The following is an 18,123-nucleotide window of genomic DNA, read 5'->3' on the forward strand; positions in this document are numbered from 1 at the left end:
AAGAACCACGGTAGACTACAGACTGGGACTGTGGTAGACTTAGGGTCTCAGGCCAGTGCCTTCCAACCGAATCAGGCAATGAGTCTGGGCGCCTGGCGGAGCCTGACCCTGGTCATCAGGTGTGTGAAGGCTGCTGCTTTCCCAGGAAATGGGACTGTTTTCTGGACTGGAGTTTCCATATATGAAATGTCTTTTTAAAATAAACAACAACCACCAGGCAACCAATCACACACAGTGAAATAACAATTATATGTAAAGAAGCTACAAGCCACCCAGTAATATCTGCATGGCAAATAAACATCACACGGTACTTTGGTCCGCGAATGTCCCAATGATCTCAGACACTTGCACTAAAATTTAATGGTTAAAATTTGTAACAGGTTAGTTACAAATCCAGTAATTCTACTAATGCTAACCAGTCATCTTTACAAAAAAGAACAAAAAACAAGGCTTATCCTCAAATTCTGACTTATGTCAGGAAACATTCTAAACCTCTGGGGTGGGGTGGGGCCAGGGGTGGAGCTGTGGGGTGAGGGTATCTGTTGAGTAGAAACACTGTAGCCATGCTAGATGCTCACAGACTTGGCTGACAGGTAACTGGGCCAAGGCTCCCTCACATTTTAAACTGTATTCTGCTTGGACCACTTGTATCTAACTTGCATTACTTTCAAAAGATTTTAATTTGTATTATTTTTTCGATTATGTATTTGTGTGCCTGTGTGCCTGGGAGAGCCAGGGGTGTTTGAGCCACAGGAGCTGGAGTTACAGGTGGGTGCCGAAAAGCAGTGTACACTTTTAACTCCCAAGCCCTGTCTACAGCCTACTTTGAAATGTGAAGGGGGCAGAGTTGACACTGGATCTCTGTCAACACACAACCAATCAGAGGGTTCCTCTGTGGCTAAGGGTCTAAGCTCAGTTTTAAGCAGCTAGTGCCTGGGGCTAGAGTGCACGCAGCTCAGTAGTACAGTCTGCTTAGTTAACACAATGCCCTGCAACTACAAACAACTTCAAAAATCAAAACAAGTGTGAGAAGGGTGGTGCTCCGGTGTCAGTTCCCACCCCCAGCTCTCCTCAGACAGCAACAATGTTTAAATAGCCACACAAGGGAATGGCTGTACCCTGTCCCCGGTTTTGCTAACAACACTAAGTCCAAAGACCCAGGAGAGAAAGCTGTTGAGGACTGGCCAGCTGACTGGCAGAGGGATTCTCCCAACCAATGTGGTCAAGGCAACTCCGAAATGAGGAGATTCTGGGTGGAGTCTAGAGGGTGCCCCCATGCGAGATAACTTGCTCACCTTTTCCCTGGTTCATAAAATTCTCTCACATCTGTATGGCTAGTAAATTAACTTTGTTACCTTTTTTTTTTTTTAAAGATTATCTATGTATCTAATACAGTGTTCTGTCTGCATGTATCCTTGCCCACCAGAAGAAGACTCCTGATCTTATCATAGATGGTTGTGAGCCACCATGTGGTTCTGGGAATTAAACTTAGGACTTCTAGAAGAGCAGCAAGTGCTGTTAACCTCTGAGCCACCTCTCCAGCGTCTAACCTTGCTTCTTAATTCCTTAAAAAAGTGATTATTCAGGCATGGTGGTGCACACCTTTAATCCCAACACTTGGAAGACAGAAGAAGGTAGATCTTTATGAGTTTAAGGCCAACCTGATCTACATAGTGAGTTCTAGAGCAGCTAAGGCTACAAGGCAAGAGTCTGTCTCAAAAGTCGAAGCTCAAAAAAGGTAAACATGTAAATTAAATGAGCACAAACATACTGTTATTCATAGTGCATGTAATTCCAAGAACATTACAGAGAAAAGTATTATGAAGAATACAGGTGCCGGGCGATGGTGGCGCACGCCTTTAATCCCAGCACTCGGGAGGCAAAGGCAGGCGGATTTCTGAGTTCGAGACCAGCCTGGTCTACAGAGCTAGTTCCAGGACAGGCTCCAAAGCCACAGAGAAACCCTGTCTCGAAAAACCAAAAAAAAAAAAAATACAGGCAANACAGAGAAACCCTGTCTCGAAAAACCAAAAAAAAAAAAAAATACAGGCAATATATATATATATACACACATATATACTAATATATGTATATATAATATATTAGCTCCTAGAATATAACCATTTATAACGATTTGGAAAGAACAAAATATTAAATGTACATTGAAAATTTTTATTCCTGGCAATAAGATACATATCTGTACAAACACAAAATTTTAAAAGATTTGTTGTATTTTGGGTTGACCTTTATTCCCAGCAATTGGGAGGCAGGTCAGGGGGATTTCTGTGAGTTCAGGGGCAGCCTGGTCTATATAATGAATTCCAGGTCAGCTAGCAAGGTAAGGTCTCCCTCTCAAAAATATAAAAAGATTTTATTCATATGTGTATATGCACATGTATGCAGATTTATTGTGCATGTGTGTGTACATAATGTGCCCAGGTGCCCTCACAGCCTAGAAGGGGGTGTCAGATCCCTGGAGCTGGAGTTACAGATGGTTGTGAGCCACCTGCTGTAGGGGCTGTGGTCTGAACCCTGGTTCTCTGTACGAGTAGCAGGCTCCCTAAGAAGAGTCTTCTCTCCTGCCCTCAGCCACAATGTTATATTATTTAATTAATTAAGTTTAAGAATAAGGCTTCATTAAACGCTATTCTGGACAGTCTGGGGTTGTAAGGTGAAAACGCAGCTTCTTTCCATGAGTATCTGACGCGAGAATTCTTGATATTCGCGCACTATTAGGACTGAAAGTGGAAAGCTGAGACTCCCCTCAAAGATACCAGCTCCATCTGCATTCCTTATTTGGTTAAACCCTTAAATTAATTTCCTCCATAAAGACCTGGCTTAAGTCTGCCCAGCCCAGTTTACTTGGGCAATGTGAGCTTAAGCTTCCATCGCCCGCAGCGTCCATACTGGTGTCTGGGTTCTGTCGTTTGCTTTGATTGTGGGTCTGTGAAATGGCAGCACAGATATTTTTTTCCATAGGAAACACCTCAGGTTGTCTTGCCTTACTGAACTCAGGTCAGACACTCTGAAAATGGAATTTCAACAGCAATCAAATGAGCAAATTAAGAGCCTTCCTGGTTTGCGAAAAAGGCAAAAGGGAGCACGGCTGGGCACAGGGGTCTCTGTTGTAATTTACCGAACTCACACTAAGAGGAGAATCCGCTAAATGAATTGCTAATATAAAAGCTGTTTCAAAGGGAGTGTTAAACCTTCTGAAGCATCGTCGACGGCACGCACCTGCTGATACCCAAGGATGGAGATGCTAAGAGCGCAACCCATCCTCACCAAATCATTACAGAAGCCAGTGAGACTCCAAACTGCAGCCTGATTGAAACTGCCGTCTCTCCTCTGTTCTAACAGTTCCCCGTGAATTTCCTCGGAAAGGTTAAGGGCTCCCAACAGTGGTGCTGAATGAGTCACGTTTCCTATCATATTCATGGGAGTGCTCAATTTTAATCCTATAAATCTGAGTAGAACAGATACGTATCTGGGCTCCGAGAGACCAGTCTAGGTCTGCACACCGCCAGCCACACGTCTGCAGGCAAGGCCTCCTTACCAGGAGACACTACCAGGAGAGGCATAACCCCAGGGAAGGCAGCTCATCCACCAGGTAAAAGAAGCAAATTCAAAAAACAAAACACGCACCTTCCATGTAAATTTACACTCAAACAAAATGTTAATTATGAGAAATCTTATCATCATTAAAACCCACTGCTGCTGTTTAATTTGAAAGTAGTAAAAGTGGTTTCTTCCAATTATCTTATACTTCCTTATATTAACTTGGATAAACAACCCATTCCGACCTTTAACAACAGACTGTCAAACCTGACTCGAGGACCATTCTCAGGCATACAACACAGCTTTTGTTTCATAGTTCGTTATCTATTTTCTGTACTATAGACAGTCCTTATCTTACCTTATGGAAACCTCACAAAATATTTATGCTAATACACACCTTTTAAACTTTAAACATGCATGCAGATCATTTGTGGGGCGGGGGTGTGATTTTTGTTTGCTTTTCAAACCACGTTTTTTTCTGAGAAACCCTGGCTGACATGTATCTCTCTGGAGACAAGACTAGTCAGAGTTCAGAGATCCACTAGCCTCTGCCTCACGACCAGGCCTGGCTAAGCATGCCTATACTTTTTTTTTTTTTTTTTTTTATTTTTTTGGTTTTTTCGAGACAGGGTTTCTCTGTGGCTTTGGAGCCTGTCCTGGAACTAGCTCTGTAGACCAGGCTGGTCTCGAACTCACAGAGATCCGCCTGCTTCTGCCTCCCAAGTGCTGGGATTAAAGGCATGTGCCACCACCGCCCGGTGTATACTTTTTATAATAGTGAGATGGGGCCCAGGGTGCTGGTGCACATCTTTAAGCTGTGCACTTTGGGGCACACACAGTTTGATCTCTTCGAGGCCAAACTGAGGTTCTGCCTCCCCCCAAAAAGGGTGGGACATTTGTAATATTCAGGTGATTACACCGATTTTTCTTCAACAAGAAATCAAAATTAAGCTGGGCAGTGGTGGCACACAAATCTCTACGACCAGCCGCAAAAGCGGCCTGGGCAGCGTTCTCAGGCTGCCCTGAATGTGAACGCTGGCCGCATCCATCCAGGTTTGAACGCTGACGGCATAATCAGTATAACCTAGTCACCAAGGAAGGATGGAAAGGCTGAATAAATAAAATATGCAAACTCCCCCAAGGAATTTAAAACATACATTTTTCTCTGATCCGCCTATTTGTTTCTACATTGGGTAGGCTGTCCTCCCTAGGACACATGCTTGGTGTCGTAAACATGGGGAGTCTTAGGATGACAAACTCTGTGGCCCGCGGGTTAAGCTGCCTGGGCGTGGGGAAGTGTATTGAAATTGACAGCTCTGATTTTAAGCACCAGGTCCCCAGCCTGAAGTGGTTTGTCCTTTGTCATCCCCAGGCTTGCCTTCTTAGCTGGATATGAGACGAATTCCACTTACAGCATGAAATCCATGTAAAGCACTTAGCCCACTCCTAGCACACAGCAGGCACTCAATAAATGGAAGCCACTCTGTGAATGCGGTCCCCTGGGGGCAGCCGGAGTCCAGAGGGGAGCTGAATACACGGCGCAATAATTATGACCCAGCATGGGAACTGATTAACCACAAAATGAAACAGGAGTCAGGGGGGCGGGAATCAACGCTCTGCTTCAGTGCTGAGAGGAAGTTGCTGACTTGGGGGCAGAAGAGGAAAGACAATGGTTTCTAGAAGAGCATGAGGGGGTGTGGGTACACAAGTCCAAGGGACCTGCAAAACCCAGGAGGAAAGCCCTTTGGAAACTGGTCATTGAAGGCCTAGAAGGACACACTGAAGGACACAAACACTTGAAGCTTCTTTATAGACTGGGAACTAACAACTCTCATTGCTACTGGCTTGTCTCCTGTGCTCCCCACTCAGCCCCTACAGCTCTATCAGCAGGCTGCTGGCGCACACTTGGCCACTGGAGGAAGGGACACAGTATCTTTCAGAGGTGAAGGCCCATCATAAGACCAAGCACCAAGGGCAATTCGAGTGGCTGTGTCCTGTGAAAGTAGGAAAGAAATGCTTGCTTGCTTTTTTTTTTGGTGTATACAGACCAAAGGTCCCTCAGGAGCCAAAGACAAAGTCTTTGGCTGGCCCAAGCTCACTAGGCAGGCTACTCTGGCTGGCCAGTGAAGTCCGGTGACTCTCCCATCTCTGCCTCCTCAGCACTGGGATGACAGGCGCATGCTACCACGACTGGCTCTTAGCCATGGGTGTGGGAGATCGCACGCAGATCCCTACGTTGGTGTTGCTCACTCTTTATTGACTGAGCCATCGCCCTAGCCCAAGAATGAAGCAGATACTGTTTATCTTCTCTGACACTTAGAACATCTTGAGGCACACAACTCTACCCTCATCCTGACTCCAGGTTCAATGCTCCAGTCAAAGTCAAGGGTCACTCGGCTTAATGGGGTGAACTGCAGCAGAAAGGGAGCAGTGTCTCGAGTTTTGCACTGACTGCAGCCACCTCTGAGCCACCTCATGAATAAGCCACCTACCCAGTCAGTGTAGAACCACAGCTGGCTGTACTGCACCTTGCTTGCTCGCTCGCTTGCTCGCTCACACGAACCAGTAAAATCACTTTGTTTACTCACCCAGAATTTTACAAGGAAGAAGGCGTTCTGAGGGCCTTTTCCAAACAGTTCCTTCAGGCCACCTTTCTTTTCAGGAAACTTGTCGTATATCTGACGAATGTCCACAGATTCAAGCAATGGGTCACTGTAAGAATGGTTGGCATGCCCGATATGCACGAAGAGGTGTTTGTTGTACTGCAAGAAACCAATGGTGACATTCCCATTACAAATGCTTTCAGAGAATAGGACTCACCTGCGTGAACTGGAGAATGGGTGGGAATCTTGAAATGTTACTTCTGGAAAGATACTTTAGAGCACAGAGGAAAACAACCACTGTCACTACCGGGCGAGGCCGCGTAGCTTCTGAAAGGCCTCAGGAGGGCTTCCTGGGTACACTAAGACCACAGCAGCGTCAACCACCAAACCAAGTTTCACCTGGCTCGCCTGGCAGTGACATCACACCTGCTGCAGCTCCTTACCCGCAGCACAAACCTTAGATGATTACAGCTGCTATCAGGACCACCCACAATGGACTTTCAGTCCCAGCTTTCCAAGGAGGTACTCCCTTCCTTCTGGCAGAAATAAGAGGGCTGCGCCTGTGGGTCACTAGCCACCATTGGAAGCCACATAAAACTTCCGCATGGAGGGCAGGTCAACAAAGCTGAGGGAGAAGTGAGGGCCGCGAGGAAAGACTCTCCAAGGCCAAACAGGGACAGTAAGAAAAAAGCATAGGTCAACTGGAAACAAAGAAACGAAAAGTTTGGATTCTATTCAGTCATTTATTGTCAAAAGGCACTCTTTGTTCCCTTGCTTTGTTATAAGACCTTATTTGGTTTGTTGTTTTGGAGATAGGGTCTCGTGCAGACCAGGCTGAACACACATAGATCCACCTGCCTCTGCCTCCTAAGGACTGGGATAAAATGTACTGTCACCATACCTGGCTTAAGACTTTGTACATGGAACACAAAGGTGTGTGTTCTGACCCCCAACAATTATTAAAAAAATCACTAATGCCTGTTTCCCACTCTTACTAAATTGGAACCTCTGAAAATTGAGGCCAGGCATGGGTCACTTTTAAAGTTCCTCGATGAGGTCCAATATGTAGCTGAGTGTGACGTTACTATCTAGATCTGCATTTCCCATTAAGTCACAGGGCCGAGGAACGTCCAGAAGAGCAGGGGCTCCAGGAAAACTCAAGGAATTAAAGGGACACTACATCTCCAGTTCTTTGCATAGCGGATCACCCCCCCCCCAAAAAAAGGTTTAAATCAATAACTCACTAACTATTACCCTGAGTTAGGCTGTTATACTTAATATTCAAATTGTTGAAGGCTTGGCAAACACTCTTACAGTTTTGCCCACTGGTAAAAAAAAATGTGGAGTCCAGATTCAGCCAGTTCAAGGATAAAGCCCTAGTCAGTGTATGCTATCTCTGACAATGACTCTGCCTCCTTAATGTCCAGAGTGGCAACAATGACGGAGTGAATCTCACAGGGTTGTCAGGTTTAAATGACACCATACTTCGAAGTTTGTCATAGATCCTAGAGCCAATGAAAAGCAAGCACTCAAAAGCTAGCTGCTGCCATTTTACATGACACTCCTGATGTGCACAGTATACCTGCATATTAAAAGTACTACCAGAAGGAAGTGGTTTGGGGTCATGGATAATTCAGTTTCATCAACTGAATTATGACTGGCTATAAACTCTAGAAGATATATCCCAAAGGAGTGCTGGCTGCTATCCTGACTGCTATCCAACTGAAGAACTCTGGCCATGACACTGAGAAGCACAAGGATGGATGTCTTATCTGGTGCCAGTATCCCACGCATGCAGAACATGACTGGGTAGATATCTTCTTCAGGATGGCCAAACCCTCACGTAGGCAACTTCTGGGTGCTAACTTTACCAAGGCTTCCAAGACTAGTGGATTCCAGGTGAGATAAAAACAGGACCCTACAAAACTTTTCTATAGCAGATGCCTGGCAGCTTCGAGCCCAAAATGAGAGCCTTCTGTGGAAGAAGAGAGTAAGCCTATGCCCCAAGGCCTGTAAAGACCAAGGCAAAGCCACCGTGTTGTGGCTTGGGGAGGGGACATCTGTGCAAAGGCTGTCACAATATCTTCTCATTTTAATCTTCATATGTATGGGTGCATCCTTGAGTGTATGTATACACGCCGCATGCGTGCCTGATGTCCACAAAGGCCCATGGAGCTGACGCTGCTACAGATAGCTGTAAGTTACCCATGTGCATGCTGGGAACCAAACTCATCCTCTGCACAAGTAACAGGGGCTCTTGCCCACTGAGCCATCTCTCCAGTCCCAAGGCCATCTTCTCAAAAACAAGACAATAAAAGCCACAGAAAGATGGAAGGTACAGTGAAGGTTAAGGAACTGTGAATCTCTAGCCTGAAGTCTGAGAGGCCTCACTTCTGCCAGCTCTGCTGCCTCCTGTAAGGCAGTGAGTCATGGGAAAGAATGGTGCACAGCCTGAACTCCCAGCTCTTTCAACCCACTGATAGCCCACAGGCTAGGGCAGAGTGGCAACAAAGCCAATAGGCTCTGAAGCTTGACGTTTTCTTGCTCTTGACATTGAAAGGTCAGCATACAAGTGTTGGAGTTCAGACCACTCCTTGTCAAGAAGTCAGGAACAGAGGGGCGAACTTGATCATACTCACAGGGGCCAAGAAGGAACGGCCACACTGTGGAACCCAGAGCCATCTCCATCTCCGTGAGGGCAGCTGTGACTGCCCCTGGACACCTTCAAGAGCCAGCTTGCTGCGGTTTCCTCATGGGAGAAGGGAGTGGGGAAGGCCATCAGACCCTCACTAGAGATCTCGTTCGGACTCTTTCCCAGCTCTCCATAGTAACTTTGCCTCGGCTGTGCATTGCCTTGGGGAGATAGGACCCCCATGAGTAGTAGACAGAATGTGGACAGTTAAATGCAAGGGAACCTCACTTATGCAGCCCGGGGCAGTTGCCATTGATACTGAGGTAAGATTTTTTTTTTAATGGTGTTACTCTTTTTTAGGAGGGGGTCAACCAAATCACTGTACACAAGCCCTCCACTCATGACCATAAGGGAACCCAGTGAATTCACTGGTTCCCAAGGGTGACTTGAATGGAATCCTTACTTTGAATTATCATTGATGCTTAATCTGGGGTCAGGAGACATTTGTTTTCATCTCCCCAAGACAGGGTCATACAAGTTGAAAACCATGGTAGCGACTGAGCACAAAGAAGGAACCCTCTGAGCCTCCGATGCACGCTGACAGTGCAAGGCTGGGCAACAGAAGAGTCCCAGAGGTAACTATTATAGGCAGAAGGTGCTTGGCATAAAGACTGCCAGACACAGAGCAGTCAATACACTAGACCACTGATGGTCTGGGTTATGGATAATCACCCCATCCTGGGTGGGAAAAAATAGCCATCACTCAGGAGCTAGGAGCAAGCAGAAGAGGGTGCGTGGCAGGTTTAATGGTCCTCAGAGCCTGCTGCTCGGGAACTGAACTGAACCTCCGGCCTGTGTGGAAGGGACGACCAGGTCCGGTGTCCCCAGGCTGTCGTGAGTCATGCTTTTCATAAGGATAACTCAGGTCATCCCTGCTGTAGTGGACTCTTCTCTGTACAGAGGAGGAACCAGGAGCTCAGAGTTACACATTGTTGTCTGAAGTTACACATTCGGGAATAGGCCTGGAGTCAAGAATTAAGCTTGGCCATGTGAGAGCCAGGCTTTGGGTGGCACAGAGATCACCACTATGTTCCTGAAGAACCACCTATGCCCTCCCAAATGTGCACTCAACTGTTCCTGAAAGCTGACTTGAGAAGAAAAGCTGAACAGCAGTCCCCAAATACGTGAAATTAAATTAGACCAAGCCACAAGTGCAGTAGACCGAGTCTACAAAGGTTTCTATTTTGAGGATATGACCTCTGTGCCTGAAGGGCTGAAAGGGACAGAGAAGCTGGCACTGTCTCTCCAAGGCCAGGGATGTGGAACCAAAGCCTGGCCAGTGGTGTCTGCGGGCTCCAGTGCCGCCAAGGAGTGACTCTGCTTCTAAGAATACAAAGGCTGGGGAAGGTGTCCTGGAGACCAGAGCAGGAAACAAATAGACCTCACTTTCCCTGCAATTCAGCCTGGACAGCTCAGGAGCCCTGGCTGCAAACCCAAAGGGCAAAAGGAACAAAGCAACCTGATGTATAAAGAAAATCGAAACTCTGAAGACCACTGGGTTGAGGCTGTAATTCCTCCCTAAGGGAATGGATGGACACACGTACAAACCAGTGTAGGAAAACACTTTCAAAAGGAAGTAGCTGTCAAAGAAACGACCTGTGACAAAGGCCAGGACCATTAATTCTTCAAAACCCAACCTGTTCAGTTGAAAACAATAATTTGTAAACAACAAAAACCAGGTCCAGGGGGATGGCTCTGTGGGTGAAGGCACTCTTGGTTAAACCACTGGAAAGAGAGGAGGAGGGAGGTGGAAAATGTAAAGAATAAGGAGAGGACTCCACAAAGCTGTCCTCTGACCATTAAATGCACGCTATGGCACATGCCACACATAAACCATAAACATAAAAAATTAAAGCAAACAAACATTTTAAGAAGCAAAGCTTCCTAGGTACTTAATAGCTATAAACAGTCACACGTATACCAAGGGCAACAACAGACACAGTACCCAGTGGACACACCTACCACCTACCGCTGTCTACCAGGCACTGAGCAAGGAACACTAAACCCATAAGCAAACACTACAAGCTGTTTTTCTTCAAAGACTGTGCAGACTGGGGAGGCAGCTTATGAGATTCTGGTTCTGTGCCCAGAATCATGTTACCCACCTAAGCAAGCACCCTTTCACACACTGATAATCATGAGGACATCGAAGACAATCATCTCCGCCTCGCCTGCACATCACACTTAAACTGTGCTTTTCATACAATGACTCTGGGGACTGAAGAGATGGCTCAGCATTTGTTCTTGGAAGGTTCAGTTCCCAGCACCTACATGGCCTTCATCCATAACTCCAGTTCCTGGGATCTGGCCTCTGAGGGCTCTTCTGACTTCCACATTTACCATGCCCACATGCACGCATGCAAAAACACTTAAAACACATAAAATAAAAATAAACACACCAGTTACCCGTTTATATGAGAGTAGAGTTCATTTTCAGACACAGGAGGCTTCAGAACACTGACCTATCCTGACGTTTTTTAGTAACTACAGGATACATTTCTCAGAATAAATGAGCAAGGGTCCTTCTCAGAGGAACCCGGTCAGTAACTGGGTCAAGCAGGACATGGGCTTTGGGCTCCTAGAGAGGTGGTAGCAAGGAAAATGGGCCTGAGAGATTTCTCTATCAGAACATCTAGAGAAAGTTCTAGAATTATACTAGAAATGGGGTACCTGTGTGCATGTGGAACCCCCAGAAGAGATGTGTCTGTGTTGATACAGAAAAATCGGACAGATGACAAACAGAGGCAATCACACACTCTTAGGACACATCTCTAAGAAAGGCAATAGAGCTAACAGGTCACATTGCTGTATAAAAAAGAAAACTGATTTGTGATGTAAGTGAAATGAGAATTAAACCAGAAATTCTGGTAAAGTACACAGAGGGGTTAAAAGCAGAAGAGAAGCAGGTATTTTATATTTAACATATGCTAATAGAGAGAGCTAAATCCTGCTCTCCCATAGTAAGAAGTCAGTAGGTATTTTCCAAAAATTATGAACGAGGGCCCCTCAAAAGTGGAAAGAGCCGAGTTCCATCACCAGTGAAAGAAGAGAACCGACTCCCAAGCTGCATGCCATGGCATGTACATTCATGTGTGTACACACATGTGCGTGCACACACACATACGCAGAGTGATAATGAATTACATGTAAAGAACACAAAGAAGAGGTTACAAGGGCTATGCAGCGCTATCGCTACCAAGAGGGACCAGGAGGGGAGGAGACACAGGTGGCATATGGCTGTTTTCCGTATGGACCATGTGGTTCAATTTGCCTTAGCTTAAACAAACAGCCCAAGAATGACTACCATGGAACAGTGGGTGGGGGTGGGGGGACGAGAAAGAAGAAACCATAAAAGGAAACAAGAAGTATGGCTTCTCAGGATGTTTATCTGATGTTGACTGCAAGCTCCCTGGGCCTCAAATAAGCTTGGGTCAGACTGTAAAGTTCCTCTGTGGCTCAAAACAGTTGTACAGAAATCAGGGTGATGGTGTGCATGTGGGACCCCAGGGAAGGCAAATCCACTTGAGACTCGAGGAATCTCTCAGCTCGTCTTTCTACTGCTGTGGTCTTAGTCTGCCCTTCACCACAGTCACTAAGAACCTGAAAGGGTGAATAACAATCCTTGGGATTTGCAGAACATGGGGTGGGGAAGGGCTAACGAGGGGCCTTCCTCCTGTAGCAAGGTTCTGTCTTCTGGGTCCCTAGCTCCTTTTGTCCTTTGCTGCTAATGGAAACCACAGAGGAGTGAGGAGACCTGGGTCTAGATTTGCTGCTGATTCCACCCACTTCCTAGAACCTTCTGGGCTGTGGCCTTCAGCCCCTCTATCCCAGGTGCCTCCATTCTGCACACATGAGTGCAGGAGGATTAAGGAGAGAATTATGAAAACTACAGTATCAAGTGAGCACAGAGAAACTGTCACAAATACCGCTCACTCTGTAACTGTGGCACTTCTCTGCGTGGGCTGGGATAATCTGAAGTAGTGCGATCCCTCAGACAGCAACAACATGGAAAGACTGATTTAAAACAGAAATGGATGGTGGGAGGGAGGGAAGTTCCAGGCTCATCAGGGTGAGTCCCACTATCCCGAAGTTACCATCACTACTGGAGTGAGAAGAGGTCTCTGAATTTCCCTCATGCTAGCAGATGCCAGAACCAGAGGCTCCCTTTGAGGAAGCTCAAAAGGTCTGTCCTCTAAAATGGCAATGGAATAGCTGGGGATGTACCCAATCCACGACAACGAGGAACAGAAACTCTCCCAGTGGCTACTGGGGTATCACTGTTTTCTTTCCTTCCCACTCCAACCTCTTTCCTTTCCCCAGTAGGACTGATATTCTACCTCAATTAGAGAATTCTGATGTGGCTGTTTCAGTTTTGAAAAGGCAGTGAAGGAAGAAAGGAGGGAAAGAGGGAAGAGAAAAGAAAATCTGTGCCCTAAAATAGGCCTGAAAGTTGCACTGCGCCATGCAACCTGAAGATGGCGATCTTCTCCTAAACTTCTCCCAAAAATTCCAAGTATTTGAAGAACTTAGTAAAACCTTGAAAAATGACTGCTGTCAAATAATACCAAGAGAAAAATTATAATCCACTTAGGAATCTAAAGAAATCGAGACAAATCACTCATGTCGAAGGACACTGGTGTCCAAGCTGAAATCGAATGAGGACAAATCACCTGCATTTGCTTCCTGACACACTCTAGCTTGGACTGTCTGTCCGGAACCCTCGCATGACCTGGGCAGCCTTTAATGGCAGGCACAGGGGATGGGTGTGGAGTCAAGTCAAGAAAGTGACTTGCAGATTCAGCCAGGAGAGGCTGGGGGGTTGCACGGGCCTCTGCAGCTGCCAGGGAGAAGGTGACCCTGAACCAGGAGTCCTCCTGGGCTTAAGCATGGCAGGGTGCTATATCCCTTTACTTCCTACCAGGATGCCTCCTTCCCCTTCCTAATTCCACCCAGTGCAGCAGAAAGGACACAATGGCTGAGCACAAGGCGGCCACTGGGAAGGCAAGCAGGAGGGACGCTGAGCCGCCAAGGAAAGCAGACGGAGCCTGGCTGAGCCTCTGTGAAATGTCTATAAAACCTGCATTTCCAGATGCTTTCAATTGCCTCTTCCCCAAAGGCTAATGAAGAAAGAGGGTGAGTTCCCAGACCAGCTCAGCGAATATAAACCACCAGCAGACGGGCTGCAGCCTTGTGCTGGGTGTGGGGCAACTTAGCACCACTCAGAGAAAGAGCTGAGGGGCTGTACCACGCCTGGGCATCATGCAGAGCCTTGGATACCATCTTATCTCGGGTCCTCCTGGGGCACCACAGAGGAAAACCTAGGAGCCGCCCACCTGAGTCCAGCCAACCATCGAAACAAGGTGCAGCACCCCTCCGAGCCCTGGAAGGTCAAATGTACTTTGAGACCATGTATTCTAAGGATGTGAAGGATGCAGAGATAGGAATCTGCCTTTGGAGAGCTGTGTGACTTGTTAGCCTTCCTGGGCTGTGTCATCTGGACACAAGGAGGGCACAGCAGGCTTGGTCATTTCTGGGGTGAATGTGAAGGTCAAGTGAAAGAGAGCTGCCGTACAGTCTGCCTGGTCAGCCACAACACAGACACAGGACTGGCTTAGCAGCCCCTACCCAACCCGGAGGCTTCACGGTTGACACACTACCCTGCTGCAGCCACCCAGGGCAGAGGCGAAGGCTGCTTAGAACTGACTCTGAACACCACATCATCTCCAGCCCAAGCCCATCCTCTCTCACACCAGGCTAGTTTCTTCTGACTTGTTCTGATGACATTTCCCTGAACCCACTAGCGTCAAAACTGTGGTCTGACAAAGGAATTTTACTGGATCTGGGCATTTAAGTCTTTGCAAGAAGCTATAAAGATAAGAAAATTAAATCATCTTCAGGCCTAGGTTGGCCCAACCACTTTACTGGAAGGAATCAGGTTATCTGAGGGGACATCAGTGGGACATCAATGAGAGCTGGAGCAGAGAACTTGGTGTTCCCTCAGGCAAGGAGGCTGTTGACTCAGACCACAGGCCAGGGTCCCACGGTCCAGATGCTTCCAGCCACTGAGAGATAAGGAGCAGAAAGAAGTCAGGCACTGTCCATCCCTGGCCTAGGCCACCTTTAGCAATTTCCATCGAGCAGAACACAACTGTCTGGACTTTGCTCTCATCCTCCACACTGAGCTATGAACTAACTAACTGTCCATCCTGATCCTCTCTCTCCCCCGCTTTGAGGTTAACGTCATTCTCTCTCTGAAAGTCAGTATGGGGGGCAGGGCACTTGTTCAGCCAGCACTACATATTAGTGATTTATTGCTTGGAATTTCCCTAAAATGCCTCAAGCCACTGGCTTTTGATTCAAAGTTCAAATAGTCAAGCCTCCCATCTATCTGTGAACTGCTTCCAATGCTACATAAACTCTGGATCCCAGCACCAATGTCAATGCCTTGTTTAGCTTAAGGATGGCAAGACACTGTAAGAGCTTCCTCCCTGGCCCCGTGGCTCTTCTACATCCCATCAGCGTGCTCGACCCTCCCAGGTACCCTCTGCCTCTTGCGGCTGCTATCCACCAAGGCTCTGCTCTCACCACCCACCATCTGGCCCTACTTCCCATTGTAGAACTTCAAGACCGGATCAAAAGTCACTTTGGCAATGTCAGATTTGCCTAAATACAGCATCAAAATGCAAGTAACACAGCCAGCTACTCAGAGACCTTACTAGGCTCACAACAAAACCTGGAAACCGAGGGTCACACACCAAGAAGCCAAGGAATCTTATCTTTGTATGAGTTACAGGTGTCATGAAAGTGAGGCAGAAGAGACCAGGTGAGGACGTTCTTTACTTCGCTGTCATCACAGACAGCTGAGCTGGAAATGAAGATGCCAGAAAGGCTATCCAGTTCCACACTAGCCTTGTCCCTGGAGCTCACACTTTGGAGGCACACAAAAAGGCAAGCTTAGGGGGGTCTTGCCGGTCAGGCATGCTCCGGTGCCAGAGCTGGACCATGTGTCATCTCCTCTCCCAGCATCCCCTTCTCTAAGCAACCCTGTACACTGTATTCTGCGCCCAGCTCCTGCTCACGCTGGCAATCAGACCACAGTGGTCATGAAGCATGAACCTGGCACCTGGGAAGAGTGGCAAGGAGGGGCTGTGCTGTAGGCGAGTAGAGGGGCAGGGCAAGGCACCACTGAAGGAAGCTTCCTGGTTCCAGGAGTGGGTTGGGGGTGGGGAACCATCCAGGCTTTCTCAGGCACACACATTTCCTACTAGGAGCTTTTGTGTATACAAGGAAGCAGCTGCCTGCATTCCCCTCTGCACACTGGGCCCCAATTCCAGGACTGGCCCTAGATGGCCCCCATCCACGGAGGAACTTGCACTTCACACTCGATGCCCAACACTGAAACCATGTAGGAAGCACACTTTTCAAGCACTCCCAACCACTTCTGAAACAGTCTTTGTTATTTAGGTTCTTCCTCCTTTCCTTCACCCTCTGCTGTTTTTCTCTTCGCTTCTAGTGGAGCCAAAGGTAACAGAGGGACTGCCTTGCTGGTTTCCTACCAACATAAACAACCACCAACTTGGGGAAGTGCTGCCATCTGCTGCACACAGGACATGGGGCCAGCAGGGGGCGTGAGGCCATCTATTATCCTTCCATTAGTTCCTCGCAGCCTTAGGCCATGAACACAGGCTATTACTCAGACATAAATGCACCAGACAGCCTTTTGGTCACAATCTCAGGGCTCGGAGTCAGCTGACCTAGATAAGAATCCCATCTTGAGTATCAGTTGGCAGTCAAACATTAGGCACACTATTTCATAAGGATTAAATAAGCTAACATATAGTGTTGGTACATGGGAAAGGTTTAAGAGGTACTGGCCATAACTGCTGCTGGAAATAACACTGTCCACATGACAGTCGCAAAGCTGAGAAGTCCTTAGTGATGACAACAGCGTCATGTGGCGAGCCAGTGCGGTTTCAAGAAAGGCAACCCCCGCACCAGGGAGACAGGCTAAGAACTCATGACACAGAAGACCAGGGTTCAGAGCGGCCTAGGAGGTAACGATCCCCTTCAACCTCTTCCTCAGGAAGAGGTAGAGGGACTTTAGCTCCGAGTTTCAGAGTAAGCGAACTCCCCAGCACCGTGTCTGGCTCTTTTTTCACTCACTCCCTCTCTCCTACTAAGACTATTCTCTAAGATTTACTTCATTTCAATTACATGTATGCATGTGTGTCTGTGTGTAGGGACGTACGCATGCACGCAGGTGCCTGCAGACCCTGGTGAGCCGCCTGATGTGGATGCTGTGAACTGAACTCCGAGCCATCTCCCCAGCCCCTCCTGGAGATAATTCACCACCTCACGATTTGAATGAACCTACATTGCTGCAAAGACACAGAAGAAATAGAGGGCAAGCAGAGACGGGGCAAAGAGCTAGACATTCCAACTGCAACATTTAATTTGGTTAAGGTCTTAGAGTTATTGGCCACTTTGCTAATTTCCTTATCAAATTAATGTGACTAATGTTTTCATGTTAAATTTTAAGTATTTGCAAATGTCTTTAAACATACCAGCTGAGTATTTTAAATGACCATAACTTCTCTATCTCAGAAAAAAAAATACAATGAAATTAATGTCTCAGAAGTCACAGGGAGCCTCAAGAGCCAAAGAAACCATGCACATGTTTTGAATTTTTCAGCCTAATCTTGATTCTGAAGCAGCACTCAGGCCTGTCAGGGAACACATGGGGGGGGGGGGGGTTTGCCTAGTGTATGGTAGGTGAGGTCATGGCAAAAGCTGGTGCTTCAGACCCTGTTAGATGCTTGAAATAACTTGGTAATCCCCTTTCACTTCAAGGACCCAATCACCACTCTTCTCTTCCAGCACAGAGACTACACTTGGGCCCTCATGTTTCCACTAAAAGAGAAGATGTACAGTATCAGCCTGCTACACATGTAGCCCAGGCTGGCCTGCAACTGATTATCAATTCAAGGATGAGTGTAAACCCCTGATCCTTCTGTGTCTACCTCCCAAATGCTGGGATTATAGGCATGGGCTCCGTGCATGCTAGGCAAGCACTCTACCAACTGAGCCAGCCCCCATACACTCATCTGTGTACATTTAACTGCAGAATGAGTGTGCTACAAAATAATGTGAGGCAGACTAGATAACATTATTATATAATAGCGTTAAGATTTTATTTGGCGAATCTGATATAAATGTCAAACCCCAAGTCAGAAACATCAACATCAAGATACATTAGAAAGTATTTTCATT

General features: G+C 47.0%; 1 protein-coding gene across 9 annotated transcripts in view; it reads right to left on the reverse strand.

The window, feature by feature from the left end:
• Tead1 (TEA domain transcription factor 1) overlaps window positions 1-18,123 on the reverse strand; it is a 232,370-nt gene that overhangs the window by 23,203 nt on the left and 191,044 nt on the right. For all 9 annotated transcript variants that reach the window (XM_050125913.1, XM_050125916.1, XM_050125915.1 and 6 more), the window contains one exon: window positions 6,147-6,320. In XM_050125913.1, coding sequence (XP_049981870.1) covers window positions 6,147-6,320 — 174 coding nt within the window. The remainder of the gene's footprint in view (window positions 1-6,146; window positions 6,321-18,123) is intronic.

Source organism: Alexandromys fortis, unplaced genomic scaffold (genome assembly GCF_014885135.2).
Source record: "Alexandromys fortis isolate MF-2015 unplaced genomic scaffold, M_Fortis_MF-2015_v1.1 scaffold_250, whole genome shotgun sequence".
Taxonomy (NCBI): Eukaryota; Metazoa; Chordata; class Mammalia; order Rodentia; family Cricetidae; genus Alexandromys; species Alexandromys fortis.